Source organism: Scomber japonicus, chromosome 11 (assembly GCF_027409825.1).
Source record: "Scomber japonicus isolate fScoJap1 chromosome 11, fScoJap1.pri, whole genome shotgun sequence".
Taxonomy (NCBI): Eukaryota; Metazoa; Chordata; class Actinopteri; order Scombriformes; family Scombridae; genus Scomber; species Scomber japonicus.
In genome coordinates, this window is record NC_070588.1 from 24,167,523 (window position 1) to 24,182,382 (window position 14,860).

A 14,860-nucleotide genomic window follows, 5' to 3' on the forward strand; every position below is an offset into this window, starting at 1 on the left:
CATCCATTGTCTAAAAAGTGCAGCTGTGTTGACTGATGACAACACATATCTACATGAGTAAATCTTAACGGGCCATTCCTTGCATCACAATAACAGTAGTGTTGGGGGAGGGGCTGTTTGAGTAATCAGCAGGGTCTCAAACTGGCAAATTTAAAATAACAAACATCTTCACTGCCTCATACAGCTGCCACTCAACAGAAAATCTGTGTATCAATGGAGCTTTCAATTGCTCCATTGTAACTGATGACCCCTGAGGTGTGTCTGTGTGTGTCTATGTGTGTGTGCGTGAGCGTGCTTGGAGGTGAACCATCATTAACCTCAGTAACCAGAGAGACCTCGGCGCCAATGGTCTGTGGTGAGGTAAGGGGTCAGAGGTTTTGGCCGCTCGCGTCACCACAGCTCACCTTCAGGATATCGCCTCGGCCATGTGACTGCTCTCTAATTACACACTAACGCATAAGAGTCTGTGTATGTGTGAGTCATGCACCATATACAGACACACAAAAAAAACAACCAGAACACGAGCCCTGCTGGACACATGCCATCCCCATGTAGGTAAAAGTGAGTGTGCACCTGATGCACGGGAATGTGGCTTCAAAGGCTTAGCTGCGACATTTCATCTCTGCCGAGTGTTTATGACTGTGGTTACGATCACCTGATAAGCACCACACACGCTCTTTTCTCCCTGCCAGCACCACCTCCATCAGGCCAGGCATCTGCTAGGTCCCGATGCTCATTTTAAGCTTGAAATATGCCCATTAAGAGAGGATGTCAAGATACCAGGGTTCCAGTTTGCTGAACACAGGCTTGTTCCAGTAATCCACCCTTGTCATCACACTGTATATAGATAAAACTCTACTGCTGGTGACAACATAACATGTGAACGTCTCTTCATCCATGCTCAGTTACAGCCAGTAAAGGGGTGACGAATGCTCTACTTTTGGATTTAGAAAAATGATGAGTGATGCTTTACAACATGTGTCCATTTTGGGTTCTGAGTGGCTGTTAGAGCGGTTCAGGTTCCTACTCTGGTTGTGAGAGAGACGTGACTCATATGGACTTTGTGCTACAGGATGGTAGTATTAGTGTGTCACGTTACAGTGTCCAGGCAGGGGGTCCTGGCAGCGGGATGATCAGTTTCACTAAGTAGATGAACGCTGTCAGATAGAGGGAAAGTCACATTCCTTCTAATATAATCACCTACAGTAGCATCTGTCTTTCTACTTCAAACCTCTCCTGCCTAAGTCTGTTGGTAACGTGCAACGATAAGAGCTCAAATTATACTTCTTCAAGTTTGAATCCAGTGTATTTTTGGCAGCATGTGTATACAGTATCTATTGTATAGCGTTTTGAGGTGCACCTGCAGAGTAGTGAAGTAAAGAATCATTAGGAAAGAATCAAATTTTTAGAAGAATATACCACAATCCAAGTATTGGATGAATCAATATTATGACTCAAAGCACTAGAGGAAAGGATACAACCAAAGTAAACAGGATTCTTCCACTGAGGTCTGCATATGTTTGTACAAAATTTGATGGTGATCCATCCAATAAAGTAGTTGTTGAGATATTTCAGTCTGACTGACACACCCAATGACATTACCATGCCGAGAACTACGCTGCCAGTGAGGCTAAAAAAGAAAACTGGATACACAAAACTGTCAAATTAGTTGGACTGGGAGCAAACGGTTATTGCGCATACCATGTAACCGCAACATCTCTCTTCCCTTATTTCCTCTTTGTCACATCACAGTCAACTGTAGAATAAAAGCAAACAAAGCTGCCCCTCAAAAAATATTGTCACTAATGTCAGCAAGAAGCAATGTATCACCAGTGAACAAGCAACGTGTTTTCACCCTTAGGAGGAACAACACAGCAGTTAATCAAGCAGACATATACACACAAGAGTAATGATACATAACAGTTAGTCCAACAGAGAGCGGTGACACAAGGGATTTTGGAAAGTAGATAAAAGATATCTGTTAATATTTACTTGGTCACACATCTGACAAACCAGAGGATGTAACGATGCTATGGGACAGTCGTGGTTGGTATAGCAACGGAATGTTAAGCTGAAACCAGCTGCCAGTGAGAGAACAAAAGGGATGCTTATTACCAATTTGTGTGATGAGCCCCACTGGCAGCCACAGTGAGTCAATGTTTTATGCAGAAGAGATTTAAGAAGCAGTTTAGATGCTTAACATGGGAGTATTGAAAAAATAAGGGATAACACCTAACTTTTCCCTTGAAATATAAGTTTTTCCATGAGATGTTAGGATGTATGTAGATATATCTTTCTCCGCAAGCTTAAATCTGGATCTGGAAATGTGGATTTTGTGGCTCTTAACGTGAGGAGACTGTCACATTGTAGTTTCTGGCTTTTAAAAACCTTTAGAAACTAATGAGTGATGTCACAGAATTTCAATATATTTCTACAGTCTGTGATTGAAGCATGAGAAAAACATCACGTTAACCCAGGATGTTAATATGTTGCTATTGCTACTGGTCCCAGTGATGAGTGGTAAGCTAAAGACGGCACCGTTATCCTGAGACAGAAAAACCAAGAGATATAAAGGGAGGCAAGGGAAGAGGGGCCGGGGGCCTCAGTGGAGAAAACTTCATTTTTATGACTGTGGGAATCAATGTCTCTGCCTTCTCTCAATGACTTTTTCCACCCATTCTATTTTCTTCACCCGGCGTCTCTCCGTCATCTGCGGTCCACACCTCGTCTTGTAGGATTAATAGCCTCATAAATTTCTGATTCTCCCTTTAGAAGCCTGAACATAGAGTGATTTAGGAGTGATGGCCTCTATGTGTGTGTGTCAGTGTGTGTGTGTGTAATCACATGTGCATGAGCCCACTTGTGATTAGTTTTTGTGAGTGAATGTGTGCCCCTATGTGAACTTGAGTGCATGAGAGTATGTGCGTGTGTGTGTGTATGTGTGTGTGTGTGTATGTATGGGTATAAAGGCATGTTTGTACATGAACCTGTGAACATATGCAAGTGTGTCTACATGTGATATCCTGCCTGAGTATGAAATAGTCTTTATTCATAGGATAGGAATCCAATATTTACTATGTGTATGTGTGGGTGTGTAAAAACTATAATTTATTAATTTGTACTGGAATTATGGTACAAAATGTATGATGTCATAATAAGCCTGCCAACACATGCAGTTATTTGCTTGGTCTTAATGACTACTGTTTGCAAATCGTGGCACAAGTCTGCAAGGCACTGCTGCAGCAGACTTGAACTTTAGAGAAGCAAGCATCAGCAGCATGACTGATAAGCTATCTTCAATGAGGCAAAAGCAGGGAGTGAAAACAGTGGCAGGTGTCCAGCCTCAACAGTAGGGGAAAACAAACTCAGACATTGACGTACGGGTGTAAAAACAACCATACTGTACTAATTAAACGTCAGGATGAGTGATTGGCTATATAAGGGTGAACTGGTGTGAATGTGGTTACATTATGCTGGATACCTGCCGACACCTATTGGCACCAGAATCACTAGTGGTTAAACAAAGGACATGTGTTGTGTGAGCAGACAGGTGATGACTGATATCTCCTGTGCATTTGTGCAAGTGTCTGTATCGATGATGTCAACAATGCTGTAATGGAACAAAGTCAGATAGAAATAGATGACAGAAGAAAAACACTAACACAGCTCTGTGTGATTGTTGTGACTGAACAACATCTGTGGATGTAGCTACAGTATCATGAAGACAATAAGACACATCTTTGCCAACTAAAGCTAACTCTTATTAAAATGTTAAGAATGTTTTTCTTTCTTCTTTTTCTGTTTCATACTTTGGTCAAAAGCCTGATTATTACACTCTTTAAGCTGGTCACAGAAAAAAGACATTTGGCGAGTATGCAGACAGGTTGGTAGACTCATATGGAGGTGAAATGTGTAAACAGTTTGGTAAAGTAGCATATACCTGAGCAGAGAAAGAGGACCTTTCATGTAGGTATGTTTAAATACAGTAGAGCTACTGTTGTTTGCAAAGGGCTAACGCAGAGCACAGGGAGCGTCTGTTTAAGGCTGACCTATAGTGGACTCAAGGTGCCCCATCAAAGAAGACTTGGCTACCAAGGAATTGAGGCCAAAAAGAGGTCCTGTGTGTGCATTGCAGGTGTACAAGTTTGTGGGAGGGTGTGGACATTAAATACAGTTCCACTCCAAGGCAGCCTGAAATATTTAGCTCTGTAGCCCTGGACCTCTGCACTCTCTCTCCAAGGTTCAAACAGATAAAAAATGCACATCAAAGATGCTAACCTAATCAACTTATAACTTATTAATCAATTTGTTTTATTACTTATTTCATACTTTACTTATGAATCATATTTTTTCAGGTTCCAGTAATCCTTTCTGGATGCTAAGGAGGACAACAATTCACTTATCTACATGCGCCTATTCTATGATCTCTGTCTTAGATAGGTACATTTTATTCCATGATAAGTCTTGTGTCTTTCAGTGTCTTGTGCACAATCCACAGATCCTCAGATAGTGTGCCGTACATCTGGAAGGATACATTATCTAAAGAATTTGTCTGTCTGTGTTGTGTATGTGGGCACCTTAACAATGCTGTCTCAGTACTCAGTGTGCTGGTCTGAATGTTCTGACCTAAAGCAAGGGTCAAACGTATTACATCATCGTCATCATCCACAATGCTTGTCCATTCATCCACGCCCACCCGGGTACTCCCGGGTCATAAATTTGGGTTCTAGAAACATTCCGGCTCGCATAAAATAAGGAATGTTTCTGCAGTCAATATATTCTAGCAGAATGAAGCAAGTATGCAGAGTGACATTCAGCTGAAACTCTGTTCACATGAGTTATTTTTGAAGTAACGCTGCCACTTAGTGGTGTTAAGAGAAACTGCAGGCTGTAAGGTTCAACGCAGTCATTCTCCAGTCATCTTTGTAATACATTTGTGCACCCAAGAGAGAACCAATTAAAAATCTAAGACAAAACACCTTAATCACCAATTGAGTTAAGTAGTGATATTACCTGTATGGGTCTGCCATCTTCTGACCCAATCATATTCCTCCATTCCATCAGCGATCGCTGCAGCGTGTCCAATCCTGTCTCCCAGAGCCGGACGTACCCGCCCATATCCACTGTGACCACACCTCCAGTACTGAGAGGAGCCATCAGCACATCAGACTCTGACACTTTTGACAACCAGTTGGTGTAAGGCGACACAGTCATTGACCTGCCACGTACAATAATGGAGAAAGTCTGTCATGTAAAGAAATCATTAAATGGGCATCAATACTTTCATTTGATGTAATATTTAAATTTTCTGTGTGTAAACTAAAATCAGAATTCAAATCATATGTTGGTTTATGTCACAGGTTTTTGACCTGAATAGCAAACCATGGTCAAAAGACTCAAGGTAAACATCACAAAGGACAAGACACTAACCACACAATGGAAACCAAAATGCTTTTACATGCAGCAACATGAAAATTATATTTTAATTATGAATTCTTTATGAAAGAACTACTGCATTTAAGATAAATTTAAAGTTTAAAAGGATATTGTGCAATGCTGTTTCTGACCACTAGCTGGTGCTAGAGTGTGTAAAAATCTAGTTCTTGTTCTCAAAATATTGCAGAGAGATACTAAGAAACAGGTGTGTGGTGTTTACCTTGGAACAGGAACATATTTGACTTTTTTAGAGTTTAGATCAGTCACCTCCAGGTAAGCTGCTGTCATTGGAGGAGTGACATCTGAGTGACAAAGAAGAACACTTATTTAGGGTGGGGTCCCACTGAATACAGACTTCACACACAAGCGGAACAAAAAAAGAGATAAGCTGTTCTCTAAACAAAACATGTGTGATTTGATCTCTGACCTTTGGGGAAGATCTCCTTCAGGGGCACCTTGTTGGGTGGAAGGGCCCGGACCACCTGATTGGCTGAGAGCAGGCTGACACAATTATCTCGTTTGGGTGTGGTGGACCGAAGCCCTCCTCTGAGGAATCCCTGAGCCCCACTCTGACCACTTGTCATTGCTGATAGATCAACAGGCCTTTTAAAGCTGTACACCTCATTAGGAGACTGGACAAGAAAAGGAATCAAGAGGAAAATATCACTACTTAGATACAGCATCAAACACTTAGCTGTATAGTCAAGTTGTGCATCCATTTATTTTTTTCCAGACTTACATTGAGCTGAAAGCAGGGATATACTGGATATGTTGCCACTCAAATGCATGGTTAAAACAGATACACAGACCCTCACACTTATTTGAGATGTTTTTATATATTTTTATGCCCTTTTCCTGTGTACCACTTATTGCATGTAATTTCGTTTGTTGTAAAGCACTGTGAGCTGCATTTCTTTTATGAAAGGTGCTATACCAATAAAGTTATTAAAGTTATTATTATATGTATGCCCATTTAGAGTCTTTGATCCAACTGACTTGCATTGAGAGAAACCTACAGCATGTTAACATAGTTCTTTTCATGCTGCATGGCAACAGGGTTGCAACATTAAAGCACCCCACCATGCCCCAAGTGCAGCTTCTTAAAACCTGCACTATGTAACTTGGTGAAGTCAAAGTGGAAAATAACATTTGCTTTGAATACAATAGCACTCAGTTGCAAACTCCTCACATTTCACATATATTACCAAACAGAGAAGAAACGAAGTGGACATGTTAGACACATTCATATGAAAATGTTGTCCAGTGTAGCATTAGTGTCATATGATGATAACATGTTAAAAAAATGAATTTACACACTTTTCAGACAATGTTCATAATGTTCTCTTTTTACTCACCATGAGGTCTGGAAAGCCTACAACGATCTGTGCAAAGGAGCCGGGATCTGCCATTATACGATTAGGAGAGACGATTTTCTGGTCAAGAGCGGCACTCAGGTTCTCATTGGGAAGCTGGTCACATGACAGCATCTGGGGTACGAACACTTCAGCTGATGAAAAAAAAGGTGGTGGTGGTTGAAATGTAGAGATGTTTGAATAAAAGTGCGAGACACAAGAAACAAACTCTTCTGTTAATATACCAGATATTGCTCTTGCGGAGAGTGTTTCAAAGTGTACTGTAGAGGTGTACTTCATGTGATTTAAGTGCACTGGTTGAATCCCTCACATGAAGTATACCTCTACAATACAGTTTAGAGCTCTTTCCACAAGTGCAACATGTTTTTTATACAGTATGTTAGATTACAGAACCGTTCACTCTGCCCAGTTAGAAAACTAGAGGTCCACTGAAGGGACTGATTCACTGTAGATAGCTGGACATTACTCATGACTTTACATTTTGTAGTCAGTAATGGTGATAAGGGGTGGCATGAATGTTTAATATTGATTGAGACATGACTGGTTCACTTTAAATCTTCGTCTAGTGGACAGAATAGCTAAGAGGTCTTGTCAAAGCAGTCATATAGTTGGCTAAGGGCACTGGTCTATTTTTATGTCTACCTGATTTTGTTAATGTGGTTGACATAATGGCTGTAGTAAGTAATGCAGAGCAGCAGGATAGAACATAATAGCCTTGTTAACCTTTGCTTACAGCTGTGGGGTATCCTTACTGTTATATATACCTGAGGTGACTCCATGGCCTGAGCTGGCAGAGTCCTCACTGATGCTGTGGAGCTGACACACTCCAGAGTCTTCAGCTGCCATGTGCATGGGTTTGGTCAGCAGGAACTTCCTATTCAATGACATATACAGTTCGTCTTGTTATAATTGAAAGATCAAAGATTTAGACCCTGAGAGGGATTTTAAAATCTGTCACGTACTTGTCAGTGTTGCTCTCCAGTAGGAGCCAACGATCCTCCGCTACAAGGAAGACAGATTTCAGGTTGATGGGAAGGGAGATAGAATGAACGCGGCCCTCGAGCACATCCAACACCTCCAGCTGGTTGCTACAGTCGCAAACACACACGAACATAAGCACACAGCTCAGCTACAAATATATACATAGAATGTTGTGGAAGTGTTTTAGATAATCCAGTTTAGGGTATCTTACCCATCTTCCTTATAGAAGAGGAGCCAGTTTTTGTGGGCGAAGTCACGGCACATTTTATACCCTCCCTACAAAAAACAATCAATATGCACCATACATGAACTTCAGACATAGTTTTAATTTGTGCAATAATGATCTGCACCAACCCCTTCAAAATGTAACATTCTGGGCAGGATAGTGCATTATGATATGTCTAGTCTATGTCTTGAATTAATAGTGGCGATGAGCCCTGAGCAGTCAGGAGCCACAAGCCAATTCACATTTTTCTCTGGAGACATTATGACCTCTGACCTGTTGTTCCTTACTGCTCCACCAATTGGAGGATCTGGTGGGAGGCTGCTCACTGTCCTGAGACAACAAAAGCCTCCGCACGGCGCCTGTTACCATGTCCAGATGAAGCACCGTGTTAGTCTGGCAGACAGAAAAAGAGACAATAAAATTTACAGAAAAAGAAATGTTTTAACATTAATGTATGATAATATTCTATCCCACAGTTACTAGTATCAAAAGCACATGCCAGAAAAAACATTTTAACCACCTGAAGTAGACATTTCAAGGGACAAAATGAAAGAATCTTCTCACCACTACTGCACCCACCTCTCATTAGTTTGCAAATGTGTATTTCTTTTTAGCATAAGAGGAAAGCAAAATCTATATTTTGGCTGATATCTCTACGGCTGTGCTAGTTATACCAGTTACTGTGTACTGCCCTCCATAATTTGGAATTAAGCTTAAGTATGGCAAATGTCAAAATGTTATTTTTTTTACAGAGAGAATAATTGTGTAATACTTTTAATATAGCCTCAAAGCACATACTTTCACATACGTACTGTACAGTAGAGAGAAACAGGAGGATACACACACCAAGGTTGCAAGCCTGGATTCAAACAGGTGAGCTCACAGTTACCGTGCATGTATCTACACTAGACCATCAAGACAACACAGCTGTTGTTGACAGAAATTGACACTAAACATTAAATGAGTTCTGCATATAAGCAGTGAAGTTCTGCCAATGAGAGTGAATAATCTAATGATCTGTGAAACATAACCATTTTGACATATTGTGCTATCAGTATGTCCTGAAATTGGAAAATCTTAGTGGCCTGTTATGTCTTTAACAACCAGTCAACAGCAGAGGGAGTCAGGAGTTGTGAGAGGAAGACTGACAAGTTGCACAGGTTCCCCCTGGATCAGGTTTACGATTTCTGAGAGATAATGATTGTTCTTATAATCCTCATAACTTCATGGAGTCAACAGAGGGTGCTCTTCTTCAGGTGAAACACTCTGGATCTTAGTACTGATGTCCTGTCAGCTGTAACTACTCTAAACACAATAGTCTTTCTGGTAACCGTCCATTTCAATGAAAGTTAATTTGATTCAATTTAGATAGACACATTGTCCGTATGTGTTTCTGCATTTGTGTGCTTCCTTCATTCATATCAGATAAGCAGTAAAATATCTGTGTGTGTGTGTGTGTGTGTGTACAGTGTGTGTTGGATGAACTGTGCAAAGGCTTTCATTTATGACGCACCAGGCTTCATCTTCAATTGAGTTTTATGAGAAGGAGCCACAGGGGAGCTGGCCTCGGCCCCGGCAGCCCTGCTTCACACTAATGGTTTCCTTATGGCCTTCCATTCCTGACATACACACTACTGTACTGCAGACTGGTGGAGCTATTCAGAGAAGGCAAACCCCATTTCCTGATTCTAAACATACACTGCCTTTGGAGAGCGTGTGCAATGTGTGAGCACATGCGTGTGTTCTGCATGAGGATTCGTCACCTGAAAGGTCACAGTGTTTCACTCAGGTTTTCTATGTGTGGGTGTGTGGGTGTGTGAGTGTGTATGAGGAAGTGAAATGTATATATAATTGTGTCCTCAGATTTTTGTGAGGATGCTGTCATTATGTTAATATGTTCTTGCACATATGTTTGCATGCATTTGTGTAAATGCATGCCAGAACCTGCACTTGCGTGTGCATGAATGTGTGTGTGTGTGTGTGTGTGTGTGCTGGTTTCCCTGATTTCCCTTGAAGGCCAGTGACCTGTGAGTGAACTTTATGTTGTCTGGACCTCTTCATTTTTAGACGTAACATGATCCATCACAGTGTTATTTTTAGAAGTCCTCCTCTTGCCTAATATGCACCAGCTGGAGAAATAGCTAAGATGCATTGTTCTTGTCTTACGCGCTCCTGTCGTAGGCCAGGGTCTTATGGGGTGAGAGAGACTCAACAGCAAACAACGACTAACCACCAACCATTTTAAGACACTCCGACAGACTCGAAGCGCAGCTATTTTAAAACGGAGAGGAATCTGTGGTTGTCCTCAGAAAAAAAGCTTAAATGGCAGTGTTGAATGTTGTATGTCATAGCGGTCAGTAAACAAGTCCAGCAGAGACATGAAACTATCTGAAAATAGAGTTTGATTTATTCCTGAATGTTGACAGTGTGTGTGTGTAAGGTGTGTTTTAGTATCTCATATTCCGACCTCTTACATTTTGTGCTACCACATTGTTTATGTACGTCGTGTTCATGTTTATGAAAAGATAATAACGGCCATCATCACATTCCCCTAAACAATAAATCTGCCAGTATTTGTGTTCTTTTCAGTTAATTTGGATGTTATTACTCGTTTTATCCACATTTTGCTGCAATTAAGTTACCCTGTGCTGTTTTTAACCACCTGTGGGACTGTAGAGCGATGTTTTAATGAATGACTTATTGGGCCTATTTTAACCGTGCAAGTATAAGAACAAGCGCAGCGTGGTAGGTCTTGGGCTCACACACGGTGCAGACGTATTCATGCACACCTGCTATTTGTGTGGTGCCTCCACAAAAATAGGGTCAATTATGTTGTTTTGCATTTCCATTTTGTACTATTTTCTTTTTAGTGGTTAAAACATTGATATACACTGAATATGGAACACTCAATCAGTAGTGTGGATGTGATGAGATTAAAATTCTAATTGATGTTTTTAAGGTAGAGGCTAAACACTCTCTACTGGTTGGGAATTTTAATCGCTGCTGCAAAGCTGACTCCATCGGGAAGAGAGGTAGCCTGACTTAAGTGTGAAAAAAATACTGATGTACTAGATTCTGCTCTCCGTGGCACTCTCCATGGTCTTGTCTTATGTGTGTGGTCCAGATATTCCTCATGTTGTGAGGATGTAAATCTGTTTACACAATCATGTTGTGAGGACTCGTCTCCCTTATGGGGACAAAAAGCAAGTCCCCCTTCATGTAAATCATTAATTCTAGGGTGAAGTCTTTATTTAAAGTAAGGGTATGTTTAGGGTTATATTAAGGGCAGGGTAAGGGTTACGGTTGGGCATGTGGTGGTTATGATTAGGGTTAGGATAAGTCACCAGGAAATGAATGTCAATGTAATGTCCTTTGAAGTGATGGAAACATGACTGTGTGTATTTGTGTGTGTGTGTGTGTGTGTGTGTGTGTGTGTGTCTGAGTATACCAACCTGCTCCTCATGTAGCACCACTTGCCCACCCAGGGGACTCCCAAGGGGAGCAACAGTGACAAAGGGCTGCCAGACGCCACTGATGGTCCTGGGGAAGACATCGTAGAGCTCCATGCACTGGATTGTCTCCCCATTCTCCTTCATAGAGTACAGGCACACTGGGTTACATGTGGCCACATATAGTTCATCTGCAAGATAAAAACAGAGGTTATTCTGTAATGCATGTCTGTTTATTATATCCAGCTGTTACTGTATCAATAATCCCAACCATTCTGTTGCTAGTAGCAACCACTGGCACAGTTCCACCATGGCTGTTTATCCACTATAATATCAGATCTGTGGCCGTGCCAAAATCGACAGGTATCTACTTTCCAAAATGCCCTTGTTGGAAGATTTATATATATTCTTTCTTGTAGCTACTTCGTGACAATTTAGATATTAAATTAATTGTTTTCTGTTGAGCTCTTGTGGACTCTACTGTATGTATATGTTGTGTTATACTAGATTAATTACTGTGTTACACATGCTATATACATCAGACTTAATCTTGAACTTTGTTTCTTTCTGGTATGGGAACAATATAACACATTTGACAGTTACTCTAAAAAAATGTTTGAATCCAGTTTTCTTGCTACTGTAATTCAATTTTACATTTACCTTTATTCTAACTCCTGTTTTTGGTATCTTTTTTCTGGTTTGTAATCTCCATCATTGAATTTGTTGTGTTTAATCCAACAAAGCTTTTCACAGTTCCACAACTTTTTCCATGACAAATCTCAAAGGTTTTCCCTTTGTTTAACCTTTACTGGAAGTGCGTTTAATTTTCTGCACAGCTGTGCACCTACACACACTGTGAGACCAGAAGATTATATGTGAATAAAATGTCTGTTTTAATATTCCTCCTTTCTATATCATCCTAAGATTTTACATCATTCCATTGTTATATACTTCATCTACTGGATCCTTGAATATGGCCCAAAAATTACCACAAAACCTGAGAATTTATTGTGTGACAGTGATGGAAGTGTGTGTGTATACCATCTCTGGTGGTGACATCGCAGATGATGTTGACTTCATTCATGGGAATCTGCCAGTGGGCTTTCTCCTCACTGAAACTCAAAGCCCTGCTTTCCTGTCTATTGCAGGGGTAACTCTGAACACGCAGAAACACAGGGCCCTGGGAAGACAAGACAAACTGTTACCATACACACACACTTACACAGTGTGCGCAGAGTACTGTTGTTTAATGTTTATTCTTTGTAACAGTTTTATACAGAGTCACAAGTCTGTTTGTTATTATTCAAATTTTTTACTACTGAAGTTACAGAATATGCCGTTTTGCCAATCTGACACATAAAACTCCTAACATGGCTTTAAAGTGATACTCCGGTCACAACTGTAGCCTGCTGTTCAGGCTCACACCACATAACTGCAATGTTTGCACTGCAGTTATCTTTCCTGTCTCTTTGCACTTTAGACTGTCATAAGGACAAAAAATGTCACAAATATTTTACTCAAAAAATATCATGTCAAACACAAATGCATTTCAGAAGTTGAGAAATGGCTGACTGAGTGCTCATTACTGTTCAACTGCTGTACAGAACAGCAACTGTGATCAACTTGAATTCATGTCAGTCACAATAGATTACAAAAATGAAAAGAAAACAGACACAAAGAATTAAGAAATCCAGTGTGTCGCATACCCTACTTCTCAGAGGTGCATCGATACGATCAGCACTATATAGTATGAGACAATGAAGCAAATACAGATTTTGGCAGAGCTGCTGCGCTTAAAACAGCATGACCACATAACAAGGGGGCAGTGTGTTTTTAGCAAAATCACCACACACACAAAATATTTTTGTAAAACTTTAAACAGTTACTTTTTAAAGCTACAGTGGAGTCACTTTTAAAGTACTGTACTTCAGCCCATTCACACAATATCAGTGTGTTCCCCTTGTGTGTTTACCTTGATGTCTATGGGATGACTCTCAGTGGGACAGAGCAGTTTGCGCCGAGCGTTCCCACCTTGGTTTATTGTCCAGTAACCTGTCATCTTGATGTCTGGCAGGGGCAACCTAAAGGTTGAAGGTCACATTGTGACAACTGTATTGTAAGACCTGACAAACAATTAATTGCAGAGATGTAAATATATAAAGATGTGAGTGTGAGCGTGTGTTTTATGAGATTTTGCCATTCATTATTGAAAATAATGAGTTTCATTCTCACAATTTTCCAGTTGATTTGAAATTGAGTAATTTTATGAGGGGCTGAACATCGTCATCACAAAATGATTTCAGATGAAAGCTGTATTCTGTTGTGCGTAGGATTCTTTAGGAACAAAGGCTTTACTTTGATCCCAATGTCTCCAGAGAGGGTAGAGCCAATATGTGTGGGACGTGTGTGTGTGTGTGAGAGAGAGAGAGAGAGAGAGAGAGAGAGAGAGAGAGAGAGAGAGAGAGAGAGAGAGAGAGAGAGAGAGAGAGAGAGAGAGAGAGAGAGAGAGTCCCTGTTTGGCTTGTTGTGTCTGGCCATATGTTTACTGGATTTCCCATGAATCATAGCTGGATCGTGGCCTCAGACTTACTGGCAGCAGGTGGAGTAAAGATGCAACATAACCATGAAAGAGGATAGAAGATTTGGAGGATGGACAGTCATATAACCATAAATATTGCTATGAATGGAAAAGCAATAAGACCCATAAGAAAGTGCTTTCCATGTCCAAAATTGGAAATCAAGAGACAAAATATTTTCTTTCATGCACACAAGATGTTGTGGGTAAAACAACTAGTTGTTTATAATATGTTCAAGATGGGCGTTAAATTACTAACGCATGGATCCCAAAAGATACATAACTGTAAAAAAAAAAAAAAAAAAAAAAAAAACCTCACTGTCCTCAGATGATGTTCAGACACAATGGAACAGACAATCTATACCATCAGTTATGTTACTATTCAAGGAAAATAGTTGTTTCTTCCCCGTTTGGCTTTCAAGATTTAACTTGAGAGATTTGTGAAACTGAATTTATAAATGTATTACGTCAGAATAAAACCACAGGAGACAGAAGAAACAAATATTTTCCTTTATTTAGAAGACAAGCTGTACATAATGAGACAATGTAGTGGATATCATCTTTCCTTTACAGAAAAGGTGTGGTAATGTAAATGATCTAGACAGTCATTATTTCAGGAAGCAGTGAGATGACTTCATGGAAGCCTCAAAGTTAACACCAGTCTGAAATCAGTCATAAGCCTCAAGATAACATCAATGGATTTTAAACATTTCAGGATTTCATTTCTATAAGTTGGACATACACTAAACTCAGTGAATGGTGTTATGAGGTACATTCTCAGGAAGGAGAGTTCTTCACAGAGAACCACTTATCTCTGAAA

At 40.3% G+C, this 14,860-nt stretch overlaps 1 protein-coding gene across 1 annotated transcript in view; it reads right to left on the reverse strand.

Moving 5' to 3' along the window:
* Window positions 1-14,860, reverse strand: part of vwa8 (von Willebrand factor A domain containing 8) — a 69,292-nt gene that overhangs the window by 16,451 nt on the left and 37,981 nt on the right. The window contains exons 27-37 of the mRNA XM_053328799.1: window positions 13,438-13,546; window positions 12,507-12,645; window positions 11,469-11,656; window positions 8,290-8,409; window positions 8,002-8,066; window positions 7,772-7,897; window positions 7,574-7,683; window positions 6,792-6,943; window positions 5,864-6,068; window positions 5,657-5,738; window positions 5,014-5,218 (exon numbers count right to left, since the gene is read on the reverse strand). Coding sequence (XP_053184774.1) covers window positions 5,014-5,218; window positions 5,657-5,738; window positions 5,864-6,068; window positions 6,792-6,943; window positions 7,574-7,683; window positions 7,772-7,897; window positions 8,002-8,066; window positions 8,290-8,409; window positions 11,469-11,656; window positions 12,507-12,645; window positions 13,438-13,546 — 1,501 coding nt within the window. The remainder of the gene's footprint in view (window positions 1-5,013; window positions 5,219-5,656; window positions 5,739-5,863; window positions 6,069-6,791; window positions 6,944-7,573; window positions 7,684-7,771; window positions 7,898-8,001; window positions 8,067-8,289; window positions 8,410-11,468; window positions 11,657-12,506; window positions 12,646-13,437; window positions 13,547-14,860) is intronic.